General features: G+C 39.0%; 1 protein-coding gene across 1 annotated transcript in view; it reads right to left on the reverse strand.

The window, feature by feature from the left end:
* Positions 1 to 16,105, reverse strand: part of pard3 (par-3 family cell polarity regulator) — a gene marked incomplete in the record, with an annotated part of 618,554 nt that overhangs the window by 234,577 nt on the left and 367,872 nt on the right. Inside the window, 2 exon segments of the mRNA XM_062984552.1 lie at positions 7,767 to 7,805; positions 15,325 to 15,450. Of these exon segments, the coding sequence (XP_062840622.1) occupies positions 7,767 to 7,805; positions 15,325 to 15,450 (165 nt within the window).

Genomic DNA, 16,105 nt, shown 5'->3' on the forward strand with positions numbered 1-16,105 from the left:
AAAGATTAAGATAATTAGCCTCAGAAACAGAAATTTAATGACAAATTACCAGTCCTCATATTGTGGTCTCTCTTTTTCACATTAAAATAATCACCATGGTTTGCCAGAAGGTGCATCTGTTTCATTTTTGGATAGAAGAGTAAAAAATAGAAATTCTGAACTGTCATCTGGGAAGCCCATGAAGCCAAGTTGTGATGTGATAGCAGGAAGTTTCTGGCTGCAGTTATCTAGAATAATTGGGTAGCCAACTGTATCTTAACTGGGACAGTCCAGAAGATATAACGGTTTCTTATATATAGTGGTGTAATTTAGACACAGAAATAAAAAATACTTTCATGTACCAGCTCTCTACAAACTTAGTGATAGTCTTTGGTGTAGTATACGGATCCCGAGTCTTCCATATAGCATTCTTACTACTGATTCTATAATGGCAAGTGTTAGGCAGGCAGGCCCATATTATTCTCATAGTTTGGGACACAACAAGAACTTAGATTAGTTGGGGGCGGGGGGAATGGCACGTAAACAGTAGGAAAAAATCTAGACAAGTGAATAGCCCAAATGTAGCTTCATAAACTAATGAGATAGCTTCCATTCGGTAGGATGATGAATCCACTACAAGTATAAGGAGCTATCCAAGGTGCTGGATGCCATTTAGGGAATATTGTTTGGTACTGTCAACAGATCCTTTCACATTCTGCCCCAAATCCAGATACTGACAGTGGGTGTTTCAGTTATGAGATAGGAGGCCAATCATATACAATAATGTTACATGACTGACAGTTTGTAATCACCAAGTCTCAAGGCCAGAAGCATTCAGCTTTCAGTTCTAGAGATTTTCCCCCAACCAATATACAGACATCCCAATATGTAAGAAATGAGGTCTCTTGGTACTTCTACCCTGCAGTGGAATGACTGCAGCTTTAGCTGCAGAAGGTGAAGCCATTCACTATTGATTTATTTCAAAAATCCATTAAATGTAACAGCATCACTTGCTGCTGCTGCTTCTCCACAAGAGACCTGAAACATTTTCATCCAGCTTTACTGTTTTCTGGACTACTTGTGAGGAGACAGAAGCCTCAGGCCCATTCCAGCTGGGTGTGACTCAGCAACCTCCAAAGAGGGAGCAACTGTAGTGCTGAGTTCACAAGGAGTGGGAGAACTTCTTTTATTTTAAAGTGTTATATGTTGTATTTATAGAAATGAGCTCACTGGGTGGATACTAGTCACTCTGGGACTGTTACACCAGCTGGTGGTGAGAAGGCCAGCTGAAGAACTAGGCAGCAGTGAAAGGGCTATCCAGAACCATCTAGTTGGCTACAAGGTAGTCCCCTGGTGGGAGTCGGGTTCTGCTGGTCTAGTCAGCTAATGAGCCTGATTGACTGGGAATACATCCCTTGACTGTGTGTTAAGTGTTGTTGTATCAAATGTCTTGTAACTTATCTTTTATTGTTTCCTTTTTTTGCTTTTGGTTTTTTGTTTCTCCCTGTATTGTTGCTTTTAATCCAATGTTGTTGGTTGTGTCCATTCTCAGCCAATCAGAGCATAGACACAACCAGGCTTTTTATTGGCTGAGAAACAAAGAGAGAGGAAACCTTCAACTCCCATTGTGCTCCGAGAGGGACTCAGAGACTTTTCAATGCCCACCCCATGCAGGTGCTGCTGCAAAAATGACTTCTCAGCAGGGCCCTCTCTGGAGGAGGAGCCTAGGAAACTTTCCAAAAAGAAATGTACGGACGGGAGGAAGGAGAAAAAGACACAGATAATCCCATTTTCTTCACGAGCCCTGTGGCAGCCTCTGCCTCAGGTATATTGCAAACTTAATTCTATCCTCTCCAGTAGCTGATAAAATCTGGCTCTTTTAATCCGTTTTGCCAGGCTTCCTGGTTCCTTCCTCCCTGTTCTATTTTCAGAGATTTTATGAAACGGGCCACTCAATATTACAAATCATTCAAACTGCTTCGGGCCCAAGCCTACCAAATGTATTTCTCCATGCCTTCAAACACAGCTTCAGCTATGGATAGTGTGTCTCCACTGAATGAACGCCTGGATGAGGAAAAACTAATCTGAATCTAGACAAAACTGAATCCAGACAAAACAGAGATGCTTACCATCAAGGATCCTAATTTGATGATGGAGGTTTGTCAACCAGTTTTGGATGGAGTTACACTCCCCCTGAAATACTATGTTTGCAGCTTGGGAGTACACCTGATTCATTCTCTCCAAATGTCAGCCCAGATAGATGCAAAAGTCAGGAGCAATTATAATCAACTTCGGCTGATACACCAGTTGTGCCCTTTCCTAGATTTGAAGGACCTGACCTCAAGGTTGAACTTTTGTAATGCACTTTACATTGGGCTACCTTTATACCAAGTTCAGAAATTCCAGCTGGTTCAAAAAACGGCAGTCAAATTGGTTACAAGAACATCTAGAAGTGAGCATATTACACCTATTCCAAAGTCACTCCACTGGCTGGCAATCAGTTTTAAGGGAAAGTACGAAGTGTTATTTTTGAACTTTAAAGCCCTACATTGTTTGAGTCTAGGTTACTTAAAGGATCGTCTTCTCCTGTACAATCCGCCCCACACACTGAGGTCCTATGGGGGACCGTTACTCCAGCATGCCAACTGGCAACTGTCACCCAGAGGACCTTTTCATTGACTACCCCAAGACTGTAGAACAACCTGCCAGAAGAACTCTGACAGCTAAATGAGCTGTCTGAATTTAAAAACCATGTAAAGACTTATCTCTTCTGGCAGGCCTACTTAGACAGTCTTTAAGCATGAATTGTACATGTGTGTTTTGTTTAATCTCTATTTTGTGTATTTTAATATTTAGCTTTTATAGAAATACATTTTAACATGTGCATTTGTAGTGTTTTTGAAATTTTAAGTGTTTTAATTATTCTGTAACCATGAGGAGAGGCGGGGAAGAAATAAAATTATCATCATCATCATCATCATCATCATCATCATCACTACCACAACTTGTATGGATGAAACACACAGGAAGGGAAAGAAGGGGAGAAAAAGAACTTTTTGAATGTTTAGAAGGTGGAAAGGAATGAAAGGAGTTGCTTATCATTACTGCCATTACTGCATTGATGACACTATCCATGCTCTCATCGCTTAACAAAGACTCACATGCCAGATGCTGATAACAGTCCTAGCAAAATCATGACTTCTTGCAATGCTGTAGAAAATGTCCCTAACTGCAATGAAGCAAGGAAGAATTCTTACATGACGGAGACATTGCTAGCTCTGAAAAAGTTCAGAGTAAAATTACACTGGGATTTTTTCTTTTAGAGAGCCATTTGGAGTTCCTAACAAAAGGCACTTTTATCTCATATTGCAAATATTTGTGATAGCCTGTGCTTCAAAGCTGTAAGAACCTAATTTTGTTTTAGTGATTTGCCAATCTCCTGTGATTCTCCCAGCATCCTTATTGCTACTATCTTCACTAAGCTTTCTTCCGCTGTCAAATCCATGACAGCAACGCGCACTGAATTCACCAGTAACAGCACAAGAGAGACCAGAAAGCTTGTTACCAAACAACAACAAGAAGAACAATAAAATAAAATAAAACAAAACACACAATCAGAAAAGAGTAGATGAAGGATCTGACAACAAGAGCTAGAAAAGCCAGAAGGGGAATTGATGCAGAACCAAGCGGAGGGGAGAAAGGCAGCCATGTAAACCTGCAAATCACTAAAAAACGAAGTTCAAACTACTGATTTCCTGCTGGAAAAAGAAGATATGCACAAGATATTAAGAAGCAAGACAGAATCAAAAAGAAATATACCTATGCTCTCCATCACTGATACTCATGTCATACAAAAACTGCCATACAGATATATTTGCAGTCCTCAAGCAGTGCACTGAAAAATATGTGATCCAGCTGGTAATAATACATTCATGTTGTTTAGATTGTTTGGCAGATTGTTAGCAGTTGGCTCGCCTGAAAAGCACAGAGAATACCTACTATTTCTCTGCCACAGGATGGTAAGAGAACAAGCACAACATCTAGATTTCTGAATAATTTCAGAAAGGTTTGGCTTAAACAGGCAAAACAAACAAGCTTATCAGAATCCATATCACATGGGTTTCAGTTTATCTTGATCAAACACACTTGAGCATATTCTTGAGCATTAATCTTCAATTACACCAAAAATTGAGCCCTCTCATTTTATTATGTCACTATTGTAACTAACCAACAGAATGTGATACAGAAACTTATGTTTAGTAAGTTAAAAAAAAAAAACAGATTGTGTGGCACATTTGGCCCTACCGTTAGGCAGAATGAGATGACTGTCTGATGTGGGTTTTCATGAAATTATATATAAATACTAGCTGTGCCCGGCCACGCGTTGCTGTGGCTTTTTTTTAGTGATGTTGGTCAATCTACATTGGGTTTTATTTTTGTTGTGACCATCAACAAAAATTATACAGTATTATTTATTCATTTATTACATTAAAGACATATGATAGGATATTACGCTATAACATATACGACTATTTCACAATATTAGTAGTAATATATATATATATATATTGTTTTGTTTTGTTATTAGTATTATATTGTAGTGTATTATAATATTATTAGCAGTATTATATGTATATACAATGTATTGTATTATATATGTATTGTATTATTATATATATTAATATATTGCAAATTGGCCCCAGAGTACGGAATGGCCTTGTAGTTTCAAAGCTTGGGTGGTTCCGTGTGTTAGAGGGGGGGAATGCTTTGTTGGGAGGTGCTAGGTGGTTCTGATTGTTTCCTGGATGGAATTTGTGTGTTTTCAGACTGTTGTTGTTTATTTACTGTGCTGAGATGAGAGAGTGATGAGTACGGAATGGCCTTGTAGGTTCAAAGTGTGGGTGGTTTCCTGTGTGAAGGGGGGAATCCTTTGGTGGGAGGTGTTAGATGGCCCTGATTGTTTCCTGGATGGAATAGCTGTGTTTTTAGAGTGTTGATCTTTATTTACTGTCCTGAGATGATATTGTTGTGTATTATTGTACCACAATAATTATTTCATATTACAGTAGAATCTCACCCAACATTCGTTTATGCAATGTTCTGGATTATGCAATGGAGTCTGCCTTTTAATAGTCAATGTTTTTGGAGTGAGTGTTTTTAATGTATTGTGATATTTTGGTGGTAAATTTGCAAATACAGTAATTACTACATAGCATTACTGCGCATGGAACTACTTTTTGTGTCAAATTTGTTGTATAACATGATGTTTTGGTGTTTAATTTGTATAATGATGACCCAATTCGATGTGTAACTGGTTTTCCTGAATCCCTTCTTATTATCCAACATATTTATTTATGCAACGTTCTGCCGGCTTGTTTATGTTGGATAAGTGAGATTCTAGTGTATATTTATAATGTGATATTATTTGTTTAGAAGTGGATTATATGAGGCGCCTTCTGTTATAACAATAATAATTATTATAGTCTTGAATGATTATCATTGTGATAAAAATAATAACTACTTATTATTAGTTGTTATTATATTGTTGAATGATTATCAATGTTATAATAATAATTATTAATTTGTGAATGATTATTACTATAATAATAATAATAATTTTCTATTATTACGATTTGTTAATACATTGTTGAATGATTGTCAGTTATAATAATAAGAACTGACTATTATTATGAATTATTATGTTCTCGAATGATTATCAGTATTATACTAATAATAAATTAGTATTATTATTGGTGATTATTACATTCTTAACTGATGATCAGTTATTATATTAATAATTATTACAGGGAAGGGAAAGGTGAGGGCGATAGGGTTTGAGAGGGGAAAAAGGGGGGCTTCTGAGGCATTGGAGGGGTTGTCATTTGTGGGTGAGAACAACAACAACAATAACAACAACAGAAAAGGGGGAAGCTCAGCCTGGGCCAACTTGGGCCTTCCCTTGACTTGTTTTGGGCGCCAACTTCCACCCTTCCTGGCCTGAGGCTCTTTCCTTTTCCCCATCAGCCGTTTAACCGGGTGAGGGGGAAAAGGAAGGGCCCTGAGGCCGGGAAGGGCGGGGGTTGGCGCCCCAAACAACTCGAGGGGAGGTCCAGGCCTGCTCGAGGGCCGTGCCCTCCTCTTCCCCCCTCACCTTGAAGAGCTTGAAGACCTCCGAGAAGAACCGAGAAGGGAGGAGGAGGAGAGAGGGTGAGGCGGGGGGGGGCTCCGCGGGGCCTTCCTCGCGCTGAGGGGAGGGGAGGGGAGAGGGGCGGGAGGAGGGGGCCTGAACGGCAACCGGGGCCCTCCATGGGCCCCGAGGGGGGAGGACATTGAGGGGGAGAGGGCAGAGAGCGACGTGAGGCCCGCACGCCTCCCAGCGCGGCCTCCTCCATCCCGCGCCCAGCAAGGAATCGGCCTCCCTGCCTTCCTTCCTTCAGCTCTGAGGCGAGGTGTGTGTGTGCGCGCGCGGGAAGGGATGGGGGGGTGCGCGCAGACGCACATCGCCTGTTGCAGTTTTTGGCCGTTTGTGGCCCTGTGATTGTGTTTGTCATATAAATCTTACTGGAGCCGCGCGTGCGCCATAAAGGTTTGAAGCATGGTGTTTTTGCGCATGCGTACTTAGTTTTGGCATTTTTTTGGTGTTGTGATAGTGTTTTATGTGTAAATTTGTTGTATCTTACTGGAGGCGGGGATGATGGATTGCGTTGCCAATTTTCGAGTTTGGGGGGGCTGTAGATTTGTTGTTTTGTCCATCGCCGTGATGCCATCACTCTTTTATATATATAAATTAACTATTTTGCTCATTATTGTTATATATTTACTGGAAAGGAGAAGAGGAGCACTTGAGATTTTTAACTTAATCAAAATAACCTGATTATTTGAGTATCACACATACTGAGACTTCACATGCTTCACACCATCCAGCAAAATGTCTTGGTCCAACCTTCTTCCTCTCTAAATGAGGACCTCTAAATTTTTTTTTGAAGAAACCTTGCAAAGGAACGAGCAAATGCTGATTTCTGGTCAGATTGGCTTTAAATCCCTTGAAAAGCTGCCATTGTACAAAAGATGTCCCTATAAGGAGATTCTTTGGAATACTGATTTAACCTGGGCAGGAAACTCTCGTGTTGCAGGACTTTTTTAATATTAGAGGAAAGCATTATGAAAAATACAATGTAAAATATGGAGACCATGTACATAACTATAAAGACTAAATAAACAAGCAAAAAGTCTTCATGCTTTCAGTTGCTCATATAATAAATAATTTATGATGTTCTTGAATCTGAAATATGCACAGTACTTGAATGTAGAACCTGCTACTCTGGAGCAAATGCAATATTTCTTCTGAACCAACCCTAAAGTTGCTTTTTAAAAAGGTTATAATAAGAGATAACAGTTCAAATTTTGGGGAGTGGTTCATTTTGGAGCATTTTGCTGCTACCTGAAAGCTGTGTGTCTTTAACTAGTTTAGTTTCTGGGAACTAAATAACTTTCTTTTCCTTAAGACCAATTTGTTTGTGTCTTCATCTAAGTGTGCTCCAATTACAGGCAGAAACGATCACTCTCCCTATAAGGTAAAGTATGCCAAGTAACTTGAAGACACATGCATACACACACAAATATGAAATAAGTGTAAGGAATAACATGAGATGCAATTTAAAGCTGGAGAGAGCCCCCTACAGCATCTATCATGAATGGAATTATATGCTGAAAAACCTCCTTTGATGGAATAGTGCAACATTCAAAAACCACCACCACTGTTGACATGCCAAAGACAAAACTCTTACCGTTTCCTTTGGAATTTGTGACTGGGTTTGTTCAGTATTCTAAAAGAAGTGAGGGGGAAAAAATTAAAATAAGAACAAAGCTTTAAAAAGGCATTTGAAATCTTTCTCTAAGAAGGAGGAAGACAAGCAAGTGATTTGATATTCAAATGGAATGCAAAGGCAAGAACGGCAAAAGTTGTACTCCTCCCTAATGAGAAATCTTCTACCAGCAAAGCAGACTACATCACCACCAAAACCATAATAAAAAGTTCCAAGACCCACAAGTGATACTATGTAAGAGTAAACACATGAATGCAGGTTAAGCATTTTCCTTTTGTTCTTGTTTCATCTTGGGTGGTGAGACTGTGTTTCCACCCAGTGCTGACATTTGCACAAATGTATTTCAAATATTTCTCCTATCCACTGGTATAATTTACTGAATTTGTAAATGTTTCCTTTTGGATTAAAATATGTTTCTGCACATTTTTCACAATTATAGCCAATTTAGCCATTCACATTTTAAATGCACACATTTTGTGCGCACTTTCTTTTTCAAGAAATTATCTGTAAGCTTTACAACAACTGATATTGTTACAGAGGAAATGGAGGTCAGTCTTTCGTCACACTGACCACTACCACCAGGGCCTTTAAGATCCTACACAACTACCAAAGGAAGATACATGGACCCCTCTCTTTCTCTGTTGCTATAAAGATCTGCCACTCTAAAGAAGATCCAGACATTACAGAAGAGACAGGAAACAGACAATTTGAAAAGGTTGCAAACAGTTGTGATACCAGGGAAATGGTAAGGTGAGGTGCCCTGTCCTTGAATGTAAGGGGCTGAGGGGTCTGTACAATACTTATTACTAGGACTGCAATTGGGGGAATTCCAGCTGTGTTCTGTCTTCAGCAAATTATTACAAATAGTTTTCCATAAACACATAAAAACACATAGAAAGATAAAGGGGTCTCCAGTCATACATCTACCTCCAGAGACCTACAGACATTATTTCCCTGGGCCTGGAGCCAGCTCACCACACCATTAATAAAATTATTTGAAAATCATGAGCAAAAGGGAATAATTGTCTCTTTTGATCCATCATTACTAGACTATGGGAAGGAAACCGTTTGCTTTTAAATGGGAGGGAAATGCATGAAATCCTTGGAGAGGGTTGTTGGAGGGTAGTAATGTTGTTGGCCTCAGAGCATTCAGATGAAGAAATTCCTCCTTAACAATGTTGTTTGGAGAGAGAAGAGAGAGAACTGAAATGGCTGAGGATCACGCCTAGCATGCCCCACACCCTGGAGAGTTCATCTTCCTCAGAAGACATATAGCAGCCATGCACAGAAATGGAGGTGGAGCAGAGACATCCACATTTTCATGGTGAAGACAAATTAAGTGTTTGACGCAGACCCTCAGATGCAGTGAAAGTCTGATGTGTTATCGAAGACTTTCATAGCCATAATCACTGGGCTACTGTAAGTTTTCCAGGCTTTATGGCCATGTTCCAGAAGCATTCTCCCCTGACGTTTCACTCACATCTATGGCAGGCATCCTCAGACGTTGTGAGGTCTGTTGAAAACTAGGCACCTGGGGTTTATATATCTGTGGAATGTCCAGGGTGGGAGAAAGAACTATTGCCTGTTTGAGGAAAGTGTGAATGTTGCAACTGACCACCTTGATTAGCACTGAAAGGCCTTGCAGCTTAAAAGCTTAGCTGCTTCCTGCCTGCGGGAATACTTTGTTAGAGGTGATTTGGCCCTGATTTTTCTTGTCTGGAATTCCCCTGTTTTTGAGTGTTGTTTCTTATTTACTGTACTGATTTTGGAGTTTTCTAAATACTGGTAGCCAGATTGTGTTCATTTTCATGGTTTCCTCCTTTCTGTTGAAATTGTCCACATGTTTGCGGATTGCAATGGCTTCTCTGTGTAGTCTGACATGGTGGTTGTTAGAGTGGTCCAGCATTGCTGTGTTCTCAAATAATATGCTGTGTCCAGATTGGTTCATCAAGTGCTCTGCTATGGATGACTTCTCTGGTTGGATTACTCTGCAGTGCCTTTCATGTTGCAAATTTTATCCTTGAGATTAGTAACTTTTAAGTATGTTTTCTTTTTATCTGTGACTTCCTCTTGTTGTATATACCTATGTTGTATGCCAATAAAGGCTGTGTGTGACAGTGAAAGTCTACATGTTCACAACACATTCTCTATATACTATCAGGCACATGGACTGAGCTGAGTCTTGTTAAAAGCCAGCTAGCATCTCCTTGGCTAGTACTGAAACAATTCCAGTCCTCTTCATGACCATTTGACACTGTTGTTGAATATCTTGGATTTATGTCCCTGGGTTTGCTCACTGACTTTGGACTTTGTTTGGACTTTGTTCTGATTTAGGGCTTCATAACCTCAAAGTGTTTAATACTTCAGATTTTGTTTTAGATTTTGAACTCTTGCAAGGGCAGGACAGGATTCTAGATTGGGCTTTTAATTCTCTCTTGTTTGCCAACTTCATATTTTTCAAGATAAGGGGGATTTAAAATTTCATTCAACTGTTCTTATCACCTCTGTCACATCTGACAAATGTGTAAACAGGGCAGTATGACTTGGATGACACTTGAACACCTTTCAATGGCACTTCTTTGTAGTGGATCATCTTGGGATGATGGAGAGGATGACTTTTGTTTTTGCTATTTTGTCACTCTTTTATTTTAGATACCATTGTGATGCTACTCCCTAGCTTCCAATTTGCTTGCAGCCCACATTTCATTTGGAAGTATATTTTATGTGCTTGCTGCAGTATCAGTTAGTTCAATAAAGACACGCTCTGATGTAATTTCTTATTGTTGTATTAAATCTTCTTGGGTCAATTTTATTCCATGTTAAGGTGGATGTGCTGGATGTTAACTGAGCAAAGTTAACAGCAAACAAAAGCATCTTTCCATAAATTTTAATCACTTACTTTCAGTGGCATGTATAGACATAGTATACATTTTACATTTATTGCCAACCAGACCAAACACAGCACCTCTCCTATGAGACGGGCAGTTTTAATTAATCTCCTACATGCAGACAAAGGCAACTAGTGCTTGTCAAGGGGGAATTACTTGCTAGAACCACAGCAGTTGACAAAGACAGAAAACAGAGCCAAGAAATCTTTATTCCCTTAAATAAAAAGGGGGATGAGGAGATTTCATTTTGGCACAACAAAACATATACAGTGAAACTCGCCAATCATCTCTTAATCCTCAATCTTAAGCAAAATTGTGTTCCTTTCTCATGACCTTTTTCAAAATATTGGCCACTTGGGTCGAAATGAATATAGTCGCATGTTGGCAAAAGGATTATGGAGAAAAGGAAGACTTTAGACAATTGCAGCCGTCAAAAACTTGTCCTGGAAATTTGCTTGAGTTTATTAACTCTCATCACACTGGAATCATCTTTGTGTCAAACATACAGTTTGTGTCCATAGTTTCAGATAAGAATTGAGCTTAAGTGTGTATATCTTTCAATTATTATTGATCAAAATGAAATACTTTCATTATATATCATGCAGCTCTGTATGAAACAGAACTTCACATTGTGTCATATGACATATCTGAGCCTTCATGCTCCTGAAAGTCATTAGATGGAATCAAGGATGTGCAATTACTCTGGCCAACAGAGCTGTAAAGCAGAAATGGCAGCCCTCAACCTGTTCCTCCTGACCCCCCCTCTTAACTTTCTCAGTGTGACCTGAATACCCAAGGATTAGCCGATGTCACTACCTTATTGGAAAGGTTGAAGTAAGGTTCAGCTATGAGTCCAATTGGTTTCTGTTAAGGAAATGGAGGAAGGCTGCCACATTCTTTTCTGTATTATACAGCAAAAAAATTTGGACTAGCCCTAGATCAAACCATGGTCTGTAATTCCTTCCCTTAAAAGGATAGATCAGTAGGAGAGTTAGGAGAATAGTATAATCTATGACTGTTCCATAGAAAGATCTTGCCTAGAACTTTCTCTGCATGTTTTCAGAAAATGGCCAATACATGTTGAGTATCTCTTATCCAAAATGCTTGGAACCAGAAGTGTTTTGAATATTGGATATTTCTTGGATTTTTGAATACCCATATTTCCATACACATACTTAAATATCTTGAGGATGGAACCCAAGCATAAGCACAAAATTCATTTGTTTCATATATCCCTTATACACATAGATAGCAGGTAATTTTGTACACAACATTTGTAATAATTTTGAGCATGAAACAAAGTTTGTGTACACTAAACCAACAGAAAGCAAAAGTGTCACTATCTAAGTCAGTGGTTCTCAACCTGTGGGTCCCCAGGTGTTTTGGCCTACAACTCCCAGAAATCCCAGCCAGTTTACCAGCTGTTAGGATTTCTGGGAGTTGAAGGCCAAAACATCTGGGGGCCCACAGGTTGGAAACAACCTATCTAAGACAACCATATGGATGATTCTGGATTTTGGAATTTTAGGTGATCAACCCACATTTGCTTCAGCGCCTTATTTCAATCACTTTGCAATGGCTCCTATTTGCTAGCAACTGTATTTTTTTAATGTCATTATTGCACTGATATTAAAATATATTATATTGTTTTAGAGTGTGAGATACTTAAAGTGTATGCCTGAAGGACATGAAACCATGTTTCAGAATAAATTACAATGAAATTAACTGGTATGTTGACACCTCTGTTATCTACAATTTCAGCTTCCCAAATGTATAGCTTTTCTGGCTAGATGTAGAAAACAACACAGGAAGGAAGGAAGGAAGGAAGGAAGGAAGGAAGGAAGGAAGGAAGGAAGGAAGGAAGGAAGGAAGGAAGGAAGGAAGGAAAAAATGAGGAAGGGAGGGAAAAGGACAAAAAGAAATCACCCTTTACATTCAGAGTCCAATTCTTAAATTGAAAACAGGTCTTACAAGATTTATTTGAGAAGATATTCCAAGGATAATTTTCTGTATTAATGACTGATTAGAAATGTAGGCAAGAGAAGGAATTGTTATTTTATTGGTTCTCTATGCCAGCGGGGAAAAGTGATAGATGCTTGTGGATGATAATGAAAATCCTAAGCCATGAAAATCACCACTTTGCTCTTTTATTCCTTATTAGCTATTTACATTAAATATGGCTGTTATGTTGTTAATTTTTAATGCAAAGATTTACTGTCATAACAAAGTTTTATCACTGATAAGCCTGCAAATTTAAGCCTTGCCCATGAGAGGTTATCATCCAGGTTAATTAGCCAGCTTTTATGGATAAAATCATAATTAAAAATCAGTTAGTCAATGTTCAGTCTATGCAGTCTAGTCAATTAACTGACATAAATTTGAATAACACTGCTTTGTGACTAAAAAATAACATAAAAGGTCTTCACCATTCAATAACACATGGTTCTACCTATTTTACATGGTGACTTCTTACAATACACAGCAACATATTCTGAGATAAGCAAGGACTCGCTAGGAACACAGGATAAATCTTTCCATCCAAGGATCATCCAATATGGTAGGCATCTTGTGTACTTGGTATTTTTGTATGACCAGTATTCTCAATAGCAGTTTAAATGGAACACTGAACAGGTAAATTAGATTTTCAACCAATCTCACAGCCACCATGTCACTACATAGTTAGTATTCACTTGTTTTTCAGTTGATTTGTAAGTCAAGTATCCAACCATTTTAAAAACATAAAAATCCAGATTTGCTTAGAGATCAAAGTCAGTTATTTACTATGTTGTATTCTTTTGACTTCTATCGTATCCTTCATAAACCTGTGTTTTGGCTAAGGCAACTAGTTTTTGTACTTCTAAAGATGAGGACGGTCATTTTCTTTTAACTCCACCAAGCATTGGTAGATGTTATGTGACAATAATATGCATACATATTAATACGCCTACCAGAGATATATTCTATTTTGAAGAAGTAGCTATGTTCAACTCTTGCAGAATAAAAAGAAGGAAGAAAGGGAGAAGAAAAACAAGAAATGTGGCATCATCTTTATGACTAACTGGTTTTTAGCTTTCACGGATATAACCCCAGATGCAGTAGCAAGTGATACTGAAGAGTCAGGTATAAAGTATACGTATACAGTTGTGGGAGTGGGACAGAATGTAATAGGATCTAGAAAGTTTCAAATCCATCTTCCTTTAAATTTTTAAGGTGATACAAGTCCTTCAGATGTTTACCATGACCAGTTAGTGTTGCTATGTGAAAGCAATAAATTTACTTACCAAAAGTCAATTTCCCTCTTCCAAACTTCTAGCCATAAAGGTGATGCTGTTGCATTTCTTCCCCACTCCCCAATCCCTCCTTTTGAGAAACCAGAAGCACTTCACTTGATATCAGATCATAATAGTAAAGCACAATTTCAGCAGCTCAAATGTCTCCAGTTTAATCTTGTCCAAATCTTGCCTAAAACATGTATCAACACTGAGAACTAAGGAGCTCCTCTCTTTTCAACTAACACTAGAATAGAATATCCACATCCCAATTCTGAAATTTAGACCACTCCATACCAAGCAATGATTTACAGCTCTAGCTGCAACCTTGAACAGGGGCAGGCAGCAGATCCATTGCCAAGTGGGCAGCAAACCCACTCTTGATTTCACTAGAGCGCCTTCTGCAGATGGGTATCAAATCTCAAAAGGGATCAGTTCAACACAAGGAGAGTTAGTGCACAACTCAAAGAAGTGGTAATAAAATCAAAAATGAATTTTATACCCCCACAGCAATAGATCTACCAGCTGCTCCTGTTATCCAAGGCACCAGTGAGACATGAAAGCAGCTGGCTTCTGTTCTGGTCTTAAGAAGAATTTCTGAAGGAAAGTATTAGATGATTTGTTATACAGAAGCGAATTAAGAAAGGAAGAAGCCCAAATCCCCAAGAATATGAACTTTAGTTGCATCATTGTTCAAAGCCTTGGAGTACATAGATCTGGTGTAGTGGTCAGGCCCAGGAGGTTTAAGTATTCAACAACATTTGTATCTATCTCACTGTTCATAATAAAACAAACAAAAATACCTTGCCTTAGACAATTACTGTGGCACCAGTGGTGCCCATTCTGTGGAACAGTTAGTCTAAGTACAGTGGTACTTTTTATTTCAGTTAAATTATACAAAAGGCATTATGTGAATCACCTTGCTAAATTAACAACAGTGGGGTTTCGCGGCCTCCTGGGGATATAACTGTTGTATTAAAAACAACTTTTTGCCATTATAATTCCTCCTTTTCTAAAACTGTATTTTTACATCCTGCTTTGGGTTAATTTAAAATGGTCTGAGAGAGAGAGAGAGAGAGAGAGAGAAAGCATGACAAACAACAAGCTTTCCAACAGGGACCCACAAGTGTAAAAGACATAGAATAATCCAGTTGTCTGTGGGCACTGAAGCAAAGTCTATGCAACAGCTTATAATTTGTATTTGCTGCCACCTGTGATTTCAAAGCATTAGTTCTCACACGGGAAATATAATAGAGGCTCCATTCCCAGCCACACATGTGTTAACAGCAGGCCTTCAGACTATTTTGCTCATATCCATCTAAAATGCCTTTGCCACTTTGAAAAGTAAAATAAAATACACACCAGTTCCCTTGGATAGAATATTTCTTGGCGTAAAATGAGAAGGTTTACTGTCCCTCCCATCTTGGTGCTTCTCAGCAGGGAAACAACTTCTTCTTGAGTTTTCCCAGTTAAGTCCACACCATTGACCTGTAACAGATGGAGGGAGGGCGAGAATTAAATCACATTGCCAACACCTACGGCAGAACTTTCCCAAGACGTAAGACCCTTTTGTTTGAACAATAATCCTTCCTTGTATTTGAGGCTGAAATCTTAGGCACTTTATTTGGGAGCAAGTCCAATTCCAATCAGTCTGACTTAAGCATGGATGGGATTAGTCTGCAGCTGAAATCAATTACTTTCATGATGGTGGTGAGGTCACTTTTCTATTGAGCAAATAGTCAATGTGTACATCATTGTCAGATCTGAGCGAGTGTGGTCAACTGCAGGGAAGCTGAGGTATAACATGCACACACACCAGGAAAAGAAACACCAACTATCTATACATACAGACTTCAGGAGCACAGCAAAAATGCCTTCTTCATCCCAGCCAAAATGGTGATTAGAAGCAAACTTGAAGTTTTCAAAGGCCGGGTTGTGGCGCAGGCTGGTTAGCAGCCAGCTGCAACAAATCACTCTGACCAAGAGGTCATGAGTTCGAGGCCCGCCCGTGCCTGCGTCTGTCTCTGTCTCTGTTCTATGTTATGGCATTGAATGTTTGCCTTATATGTGCAATGTGATCCACCCTGAGTCCCCTTCGGAGTGAGAAGGGCGGAATATAAATACTGTAAATAAATAAATGTGG

Source organism: Anolis carolinensis, chromosome 6 (genome assembly GCF_035594765.1).
Source record: "Anolis carolinensis isolate JA03-04 chromosome 6, rAnoCar3.1.pri, whole genome shotgun sequence".
In the NCBI taxonomy this organism is placed as follows: Eukaryota; Metazoa; Chordata; class Lepidosauria; order Squamata; family Dactyloidae; genus Anolis; species Anolis carolinensis.